This window comes from Cetorhinus maximus, chromosome 29 (genome assembly GCF_964194155.1).
Source record: "Cetorhinus maximus chromosome 29, sCetMax3.hap1.1, whole genome shotgun sequence".
Classification (NCBI taxonomy): domain Eukaryota; kingdom Metazoa; phylum Chordata; class Chondrichthyes; order Lamniformes; family Cetorhinidae; genus Cetorhinus; species Cetorhinus maximus.
Genome location: NC_135907.1, coordinates 17,483,681 through 17,494,222, shown reverse-complemented (window position 1 = coordinate 17,494,222; position 10,542 = coordinate 17,483,681). Strand labels below are relative to the sequence as shown.

At 46.2% G+C, this 10,542-nt stretch overlaps 1 protein-coding gene across 4 annotated transcripts in view; it reads left to right on the top strand.

Annotated features, from left to right (window-relative positions):
• LOC144669325 (protein kinase C and casein kinase substrate in neurons protein 3) overlaps nt 1–9,960 on the top strand; it is a 60,822-nt gene extending 50,862 nt beyond the window's left edge. For 3 of the 4 annotated variants that reach the window (XM_078531685.1, XM_078531686.1, XM_078531688.1), the window contains exons 8-10: nt 3,652–3,737; nt 5,642–5,754; nt 9,003–9,960. In XM_078531685.1, coding sequence (XP_078387811.1) covers nt 3,652–3,737; nt 5,642–5,754; nt 9,003–9,115 — 312 coding nt within the window. In that variant the 3' untranslated portion in view covers nt 9,116–9,960. The remainder of the gene's footprint in view (nt 1–3,651; nt 3,738–5,641; nt 5,755–9,002) is intronic. The other variant, XM_078531689.1, reaches the window with a different exon arrangement.
• Nucleotides 9,961–10,542: the final 582 nt, after the last annotated feature.

Genomic DNA, 10,542 nt, shown 5'->3' with positions numbered 1-10,542 from the left:
TTAAAATGGCAAGGGACAGGGAGGTTTGGGTCTTTCTTGCGGACAGACCGCAGGTGTTCTGCAAAGCGGTTGCCCAGTTTACGTTTGGTCTCTCCAATGTAGAGGAGACCGCGTTGGGAGCAACGAATGCAGTAGACTAAGTTAGGGGAAATGCTGCTTCACTTGAAAGGAGTGTTTGGGCCCTTGGACGGTGAGGAGAGGGGAAGTGAAGGGGCAAGTGTTGCATCTTCTGCGTGGGCATGAGGAGGTGCCATAGGTGGGGGTTGAGGAGTAGGGGGTGATGGAAGAGTGGACCAGGGTGTCCCGGAGGGAACGATCCCTACGGAATGCCGCCGGGGGTGGAGTGAAGGGAAGATGTGTTTGGTGGTGGCATCATGCTGGAGTTGGCGGAAATGGCGGAGGATGATCCTTTGAATGTGAAGGCCGGTGGGGTGATAAGTGAGGACAAGGGGGACCCTATCATGTTTCTGGGAGGGAGAAGGCGTGAGGGCGGATGTGCGGGAGATGGGCCGGACAAGGTTGAGGGCCCTGTCAATGACCGTGGGTGGAAAACCTCGGTTAAGGAAGAAGGAGGACATGTCAGAGGAACTGTTTTTGAAGGTAGCATCATCAGAACAGATGTGACAGAGGCGAAGGAACTGAGAGAATGGGATGGAGTCCTTACAGGAAGCGGGGTGTGAGGAGCTGTAGTCGAGGTAGCTGTGGGAGTCGGTATGCCTGTAATGGATATTGGTGGACAGTCTATCACCAGAAATTGAGAGAGGTCAAGGAAGGGAAGGGAAGGGAAGTGTCAGAGATGGACCATGTGAAAATGATGGAGGGGTGGAGATTGGAAGCAATTGGATTGGATTCGGTGCTGCTTCATGCTCTCGTCGGGACCTGGAAAAATTTATTAATTTTGCTTCCAATCTCCACCCCTCCATCATTTTCACATGGTCCATCTCTGACACGTCCCTTCCCTTCCTTGACCTCTCTGTCTCAATTTCTGGTGATAGACTGTCCACCAATATCCATTACAAGCCTACCGACTCCCACAGCTACCTCGACTACAGCTCCTCACACCCCGCTTCCTGTAAGGACTCCATCCCATTCTCTCAGTTCCTTCGCCTCCGTCGCATCTGTTCTGATGATGCTACCTTCAAAAACAGTTCCTCTGACATGTCCTCCTTCTTCCTTAACCGAGGTTTTCCACCCACAGTCATTGACAGGGCCCTCAACCTTGTCCGGTCCATCTCCCGCGCATCCAACCTCACGTCTTCTCCTCCCTCCCAGAAACATGATAGGGTCCCCCTTGTCCTCACTTATCACCCCACCAGCCTCCGCATTCAAAGGATCATCCTCCGCCATTTCCGCCAACTCCAGCATGATGCCACCACCAAACACATCTTCCCTTCACCCCCCACCCCGGCGGCATTCCGTAGGGATCGTTCCCCTCCGGGACACCCTGGGCCACTCCTCCATCACCCCCTACTCCTCAACCCCCACCTATGGCACCTCCCCATGCCCACGCAGAAGATGCAACACCTGCCCCTTCACTTCCTCTCTCCTCACCATCCAAGGGCCCAAACACTCCTTTCAAGTGAAGCAGCATTTCACTTGCATTTCCCCTAACTTAGTCTACTGCATTCGTTGCTCCCAATGCGGTCTCCTCTACATTGGAGAGACCAAACGCAAACTGGGCAACCGCTTTGCAGAACACCTGCGGTCTGTCCGCAAGAAAGACCCAAACCTCCCTGTCGCTTGCCATTTTAACACTCCACCCTGTTCTCTTGCCCACATGTCTGTCCTTGGCTTGCTGCATTGTTCCAGTGAAGCCCAACGCAAACTGGAGGAACAGCACCTCATCTTCCGACTAGGCACTTTACAGCCTTCCGGGCTGAATATTCAATTCAACAACTTTAGAACTTGAACTCCCTCCCCCATCCCCACCCCTTTCTATTTCTTCCCCCTCCCTTTTGTTTTTTCCAATAATTTATATAGATTTTTCTTTTCCCACCTATTTCCATTATTTTTAAATCTATACCTGTAATGCCCTGTCAGTCTTTCCACCCCACCCCCACTAGAGCTGTACCTTGAGTGTCCTGCCATCCATTCTTAATTAGCACATTCTCTTAGATAATATCACCACCTTTAACACGTCTTTGTTCCTTTGTGACATATTTTGATTATCTGCTCCTATCACTGCTTGCTTGTCCCTACAACCACCCACCCCCCCAACTTCTCTCCCCCCCCACCCCACCCCCCACCTTTAACCAGCTTATATTTCACCCCTCTCCTAACTTTACTCAGTTCTGCTGAAGGGTCATGAGGACTCGAAACGTCAACTCTTTTCTTCTCCGCCGATGCTGCCAGACCTGCTGAGATTTTCTAGGTAATTCTGTTTTTGCCCTGTTTCAATTGTTCAGTTGGACCTGGTGTGGCATAGAAGGGGGCAATTTCCCAGTTTTCTGGCCAATGTTCATTCCATACACGACTGCAAGCTGGCTACCACCATTGCCCACAAAACAACAGTGTCTACACCTCTTAGGTAATTAGATGGCTTGGAAAGCTTTGGGACTTGTTGAGGATGTGAAAGACATTATACAAATGCAAGTTCTTTCTATCCTTGTCAGTATTGCCACAGCCCATGATTCATAAGGTAAAATAAAATCTTCAGACACAAGGGATAGAGAAGATAAAGAGAAACTGTTCCCATCGATGGAAGGGTCGAAAACCAAAGGACACAGATAGAAAGTGGTTGGCAAAAGGGCCATTGCCAACATGAGGCTGTGGGGAGATGGTGGCGTAGTGGTATTATCACTGAATTGATAATCTGGAGGCCCAGGCTAATGCTTTGGGGACATGGGCTCAAATCCCACCACTTCAGCTAGTGGAATCTGAATTCAATTAATAAATCTGGAATATAAAACGAGTCTCAGTAACGGTGACCATGACGATTGTTGTAAAAACTCATCTGGTTCACGAATGTCCATTAGGGAAGGAAGTCAGCTGTTCTTCCCTGGCGTGGCCTACTTGTGACTCCAGACCCATAGCAATGCGGTTGGCTCTCAACTGCCCTCTGTTCAAGGGCAATCAGGGACAGGTAACAAATGCTGGCTTTGCCAGCAACGCCCACATTATAATAAAGAAAATCAAATGAGGAAGACCTTTTTTTTGAAGTAGCAAGTGGTTATGATTTGGAATGCACTGCCTGAGAATGTGGTAGAAGCAGATTCAATCATGGTTTCAAAAGGCCACTGGAGGGTATAAATCTCCAGGGCTACAGGGAAAGGTCTAGGGTTGGGGCTAGCTAAGTAACTCTTGGAGAGAGATTGGCCGAGTTTTTTTTCTAATATTCATTCATGGGATGTGGGCATTGCCGGTTAGGCCAGCATTTAATGCCCATCCTGAATTGCCCTCGAGAAGGTGAGCTGCCTTCTTGAACCATCCCTTCTGTGCTGTAACAACTCTATAACTCTTATTCTAGTTAAGATGTTTACATTAATATATTTCGGTACTAGGAGAGGCTTTAACTTTGAATTCCCTATCTCAGTTCCAGATCGTCAAGGAAAATACGATAATTAATGTGACTAATGGCTGACTTTAATTCAATAAAGACAAGGCTCTTCCAAGTTTATTACCAGCATCTAATACTGACTTTTGACCTCACAGGAATGGAGCCCAGAGAGAGAAAAGATTACAGACAAGAAGGCAAAAGGGAAGAAGGAAGAGGACAAGGTGGTTCTTCAGAGCTTAAGGTGAAGCATTAGAGTTGTAACATGTTAGAGATGTCACTTCCTGATGCTAAGGGGTGACCTTCCAATGATCAATTTCACTCAGAGTACAAACATGGTGCATTTTTTCCCTCTCTCTGCCAATCTTCTCCCCTCCCTTCCCAAGGCTCTTGATGGATCATCCCAGCGTAAGCTGGGTGCCCTTGCAATACCTCCACACTTATGACCAGTATTTATATGCAAGCGTCAGTGCATGTAAGCAGGTTCTTCCACTGTAGGGTACCCAGCCAAGTCTGACCTAGTGCTCACAGTTCCGGGTGGGGCTGCTGGATAGTAATCAGGGACATGAGCCACGGCTAAATTCGCCCCCAGAGTAGAATGACCATCTGTAGCACCCTGGCCCTCTGCTGTTTGTGACAACAGCTACTCTGAGGTTGTTCAGCTACCCACTTGCTAAGCCCTCAGTGGACGCAGTATGTGCTTGATAATTATCCCTCACATCACCCTCTCCAAAGGTATTTTGAGATGTAAGGTCTCGTAGTGCAGTCAGCTGACCCTGTCGGATCTTGCTGTGTACAAATTGGTGCTATGCTTCCAACATCGCAACAGTGACTACACTCCAAAAACTGCTTCATTGCCTATAAAGCATTTTGGGATGTCCTTAGGTTGTGAAAGGCACCAAACACAAGTCTGTATGCACTGCTGCCAGCTAAAAGCGGCTAGCTCAGCACAGATCAGGTCAGATCAGGAGGTAAAATCTAAATCATTCCTGGCCTCCAAAAAAATGGAGATGTTACCTCCGAGCACTTCGAAAATCAGCTATTCCAAAAAAAAAAGTGTAAGTAAACTCAAATCCATAAGCACAAGATCAGACACTGGATTTTTTTTTGGAGAAAAAGAACAGTGAACGAGTGAAAGCAGTATCGAGAGAGTCGAGATTATACTTGGAACACTCAGCCAAAGCTCCCAATCCAAAATTCCATTTAGTGACTCCCAACTGGATCTCAGACGAAGACAGCATTGGGCTCAGCTGTGATACCCTCCAATCGACACTCATTGATGAAGAGTCATCATTAAGGTGAGGTACTGGAGCCACTACAAGCACCTAGAGTACTGTATGCAGTTTTCTACTTCAGGAGGGATATACTTGCATTGGAAGCAGTTCAGGGCAGTTTCACTCAGCTTATTCCTGGGATGAGAGGTTCATCTGATGAGGAAAGGTTGAGCAGGTTGGGTCTATACTCACTGGAATTGAGAAGAATGAGAGGTGATCTTATTGAAACAAACAAGGCTTTGAGGAGGTTTGATAGAAAAGATGCTGATAGGCTTCCCCTCGTGGGGAATTATAGAACACGGGGGCACGGTTCGAAAGAAGGGGTCTCCCATTTAACACGGAGACGAGGAGGAATTTCTTCTCTGAGGGTTGTTAGTCTTTGGAGTTCTCCTCCCCAGAGAGTAGTGGAGGCTGGGTCATTGAATAGATTCAAGGCTGAGTTAGACAGATTCTTGATCGACAGGTGAGTCAAAGTCTATGTTGGGGTGGGGTGGGGTGGGTGGGGAGGCAGGAAAATAAGAGTTAAGGGCACAATCAGATCAGCCACGATCTTACTGAATGGCAGAGAGGGCTCAAGGGGCTGAATCACCTACTCCTGCTCCTGTTTCTTACGATCACACAAGGAACCTTCAACCAAAGAGGCAGGGAGGTATAAACAAACCCAAATAAAAACCGCTACTTGAACCCAATTTAGGACGTCTTGATGCTGAATGTCCAATTCTAGTGCCTTAGATCTGAACAGTGACCCAGAAGAGGGGGCTGTGAGCAGGAGAAGTATTTATTTATAACCACCTCAGCTTCCTTTGTCGTCACTGGTTCACAGCTGAAATTTTCTTTTCAAGCCACTCCACTCTTGTGTTTTTTGGTTTCACAGTTTAAGTAAAGGGTATTCCCTTGGTGAGGATGGCACAAACATCCCTGGCATCAGAATCCGAGCCCTGTACGATTACACCAGCCAGGAATCAGACGAGCTCAGTTTCAAAGCGGGTAAGCACTGCATCATAAACTTTCGCAAACCGTCCCATCTTGACGTTTCTCCAAGGAGTCCCCTAGAGTAGCTTAAGTGGGACAGGGAGGAGAAGGACAGAACGCTGCACATCCCTCCATGGCTGAATTAGTCTTCATTCCCCATATTTTTCTGCTTCACTGTCAGGGCAGATTTTTCAGTTGCTATGCACCTCTCTAAACTCCCAGTCTTGCTTCCTCCTTATGTAGTATTTACAGCATAGGAACAGGCTATTCAGCCCAACTACACTATGCTAGTGCCCACATGAGCCTCCTCCTGTCCTTCTGCATCTAACCTCATCACCATATCCTTCTATTCCCTTCTCCCCCATGTGTTTATCCAGCTTCCCCTTAAATGGTTCTAAGCTATTTGTCTCTACTACTCGATGAGGTAGCGAATTACACATTCTAAACATTCTCTGGGTTAAGAAGTTGCTCCTGAATGCCCCACTGCATTTATTAGTGACTGCCTTATACTTATGACACCCTAGTTCTGATCTCCTCCGCAAGGGGAAACATCTCCGCATCGATCCTTTCGAACCCCTTCATAACCTTAAAGACTTCTAACAGGCCACCCTCTTTCTGTCTTCTCTTTTCTAAAGGGAAAAGCCCCAAGTCTATTCAATCTTTCCTGATAGTTATTACCTCTCAATTCTGGTATCATCCTAGTAAATCATTTGCACCTTTTCCAGTGCCTCTCTACCCTTTCTATAACAAGACCACCCAGAACTATTGACAGTACTCCCAAATGTGGTCCAGCCAATATTCTATATCCACTGTCAAAGTCTTTCAAAACTCTCTTTGACTGTAGTTCTGTCAGTTCCATTTTTAGTCCCTTTCCTTCCCAGTTTGATCTCTACTTCCTTTCTAGAGATTTTTTTGTTGCTTCAAGATTCAATTCCTCCAAAGCTTTTCTCCGAAGCTTTCCCCTAATGAGGCTCCGACTCCTGCAGAAAGCCCATCTCATGTCCTGCATTAAGTTCTGCTCACCCCTCAACCCCTGCCCTGACCAACCTCCGCTGATCCCCTCAGCACACCGAATTCAAATTAAGCGCCTTAATTTCCCTTTAGAGAGTCTCACTCATTAATCTCTATAACCTCCGTCAGCCCCAAATCCCAGTCTGTGTTCTTTGCTTCTCTGAGTCTTAGCCTCATCACTCAACATCATTGGCAGAATCTTCAGTCAACCCAACCCTACTCCCCTGGAACTGACACCTTAAATTCTCTCTGCCTTCCTGATTCATTCCCACGTTTGAAAGCTTTTGTTAAGATCTTATTTTCTTTTGACTGTACTTTCAGTCACCTCTCCGAAGTCTTCTACTGCTTAGTGTCCTTGTTCTCTGATGCAAGGCAGCATGGGACTTTTATTACTGAAGGCGTCATATAAATGCATATTGTTGTTGGCGGGATGCTTTTTCTGACGAGCACTGTAGAAAGTCTTCTGCATTAATATCGTGGGCATGAGCCACTAAAAACTGCTAAATGTGTCTGGGCAAAGGTGTCACACTAAGGGGCACACTTAAGTTGGGACTGAAGCAGGTTGCTAGGGAAAAGAAAGTAAGTTTTACTCTGCCCCTGTGCTACACCTTGGCTAGGAGCACTTAATGTTGGCCCAGGGAGGCTGAGGAGGGAGGGCATCCCATTCCCAAGCACTAATAATTCTCACCCAAAAACAAAATAGCTTAATACAAGGAGACAGGTGACATTCAAGGTAGGAGCCACAGGTAGCTCAGCTCCAGCCTTATTCATTGCATATTCAGTGATGCATATTCAGTGAACCCCTTCAACTGACAGTAAATGGGGCTCACAATATGGACAAGAAATTGGGGGAGATTGGGTGGATGGTGGGGTGGGGATTCTCTCAGTTCGCTGCCTCTCCAGTTGCCTGTCAGCTTTTGCCAGAGCTGGAGTTTGATGGTGGTCGTGAAGACAGAACGGGAGGAAGAGACAAAAACAATAAAATAGGAGCACATTTAAGAAAAAACAATTATTTTATGGCAACCCTTGAACAGGACTCAGCTCTTCACAAAAGTACTTGGGTATATTTACCAACCAAGACTGACATCTAGTGGTTGATGTCAGTCTGCACCTATCCCATTTAGGTTACCAGATAGATCAATCTCCAAATTTTAATCAAATTATATTCCCTGTCCCCCACCTGCACCCCCCAAACTTTTTCTCCTTCAGACTTGTTGGGGTACAGATGGTGATACCCCTCTGCTACCACACCCACTATCTTATGTGTGAGCTTTGGGATTGGTGGTAGGCTATTCAGCAGTGGTGCACATCACACCGATCCAGTAGTCCCCACACGTGTGCACTTTCCTGCAATGCAGGGGGGAGGGAGGGCAGGGGGTAGTCAGTGAATAGTGATGTGGATTGGAACCCTGGCTTGATTCCATCCTTCCATTTCGCCAAGTGCGCTGAGGTCAATGGGAGCCACCCAACCACAGTTCTCCCAGCTGAGACCATCAGCAGACAGTGCAGATCAGGAACTGAACCTGGGTCCTTCATGTCTGTGCTGTTTAGTGGCACATTTATCCACTCGATTGTCGGAACAGTGCTAAATTATTTCGACCACAAATCTCCCCATGTTCTTAAAAACATTGGTTGGCCTCAACTGGGGTAGTGTGTCCAATCTGGGGCACCGCGCTTCAAGAAAGATGTCAAGGCCCTGGAGAGGGAGCAGAGATTTAACAGAATGATTCCAGGGTTAAAGGACTTCAGCTCTGCAGAGAGACTAGAGACGCTGTGATTGTTCTACTTAGAAGAGAGGGGGTTAAGAGAGTCCATGACACAGAGGTAGATTACTCACTGAGAGGCAGGGAGAGTTAAAGGTCTTGAAACTTCTGAAGGGTTTTGACAGGGCAAATAAGGAGAAACAGTTTCTACTGGATCAGTAGCCAGAGGACACAGATCTAAAGTAATTGGCAAAAGAATCAGAGGGAAGATGAGAACTTTTAACGCAGTGAGATCTTATGATCTGGAATGCACTTTGAATGGGAATTGGATGTATATTTGCAAAGGAAAGATTTGCCTCACCATGTGGAAAGAGTGGAACTTAATCGGATAACTTTTTCAAAGAGTTAGCAGTGGCACAATGGGCCAACCACCTTCCTGTGCTGGTTCATCCTGTAAAGAATAACATGGGACATTTCAAACTTTGCTATGGATTGCCTTTCCAGTCCTTTATGCCACTTTGACTGGATGCTTTTTTGTTTGATTTTCAGGTCAGGAGCTGACTAAAGTGGAGGATGAGGATGAGCAAGGATGGTGCAAAGGTTACCTTGATGGAGGCCGGATTGGACTGTACCCAGCAAACTATGTAGAAGTTATACAGTAGAAAGCAGATTAAACTGCTTAATTAAAAAAGAAAGTGGATATTTAAAATGAAGGCATCACCACCAGGACCTATATTAAAGACCTCGTCTCTCCATCGCCACTGCTTAAAAAAAAGTTTAAAATTTGTTTTCCATTACTATGACTAACTTTTTTTTTTAAATTCAGCCTGCAAATGTCAACAGCATTTTTAGCTGGGAGGACAGTGTCTGCTAAATTCAAGGGAGCTAGGTGTTCAAGTGTTGGACAGGGGAAGTTACTGAGCCCAAGGCACACAGGTAGATTGCTCACTGAGATGCAGGGAGAGTTAACGAGTTTGATCTTGCAAAGGAACTGGATCATCGGTAAAGGCACAGGCCATTAATACAGGTTGGTGATTTAACCGAGTTTGAGTTTGGCAGTGCAAGGAAATGGGACCTGTATTAATAATTTCAATGGGAATGACAAACCTGGGTTAAACAAATGTATCCCTGACTGATGTCAATTCAATTCCATAGACAGGATATCAGCAATAACTCATAGCTAGCTTCCCAGCAAAATAATCACCAGTCACTGTTTGAAACAAGAGACAAAAATGGATAGGAGAATTCTTGTGACTGACTTGATACAAAATATAAAAGCTCCCTGATGTTGGAACTCCCTCAACTCTCGAAAGACCAGTTACATTTAAGGTGAATTTTAAGCTATTTTGAATACTGTATGCAATTTTCAAAGAAAGAGCACACTTTGTATATAAAGAAATAGGTGAAAGCAGGGAAAATTCATGTAGTGGGATGGGCAGAAGCACAAATAAATTGCTTGCAAAAATTTGTAAACACTTGATATAATAAATATAATGCTGTAACACTCTCTGGTATACCCTACATTTTTTAAAATGCTCCCCAATATATCCATACGTATCGCTGTAACATTAATAAACCCATATTCTGCACTGTAACACTCCCCGATATACCCTATGCCCTTCACTGTAAAACTCCCCGATATAAATACTGTGGCTACAAGAGCAGGTCAGAGGCTAGCAATCCTGTGGCGACTAACTTACCTCCTGACTCCCAAAAGCTTGTCCACCATCTACAAGGCACAAGTCAGGAGCGTGATGGAATACTCCCCTCTTGCCTGGATGAGTGCAGCTCCCACAGCACTCAAGAAGCTTGACACCACCCAGGACAAAGCAGCCTGCTTGATTGACACCACATCCACAAACATTCACACCCTCCACCACCAACGCACAGTAGCAGCAGTGTGTACCATCTACAAAGTGCACTGCAGGAACTCACCAAGGCTCCTTAGTCAGCACCTTCCAAACCCACGACCATTGCCATCTAGAAGGACAAGGGCAGCAGGCACATGGGAACACCACCACCTGGAAGTTCCCCTCCAAGTCATTCACCATCTTGATTTGGAAATATATCGCCTCTCCTTCACTGTCAT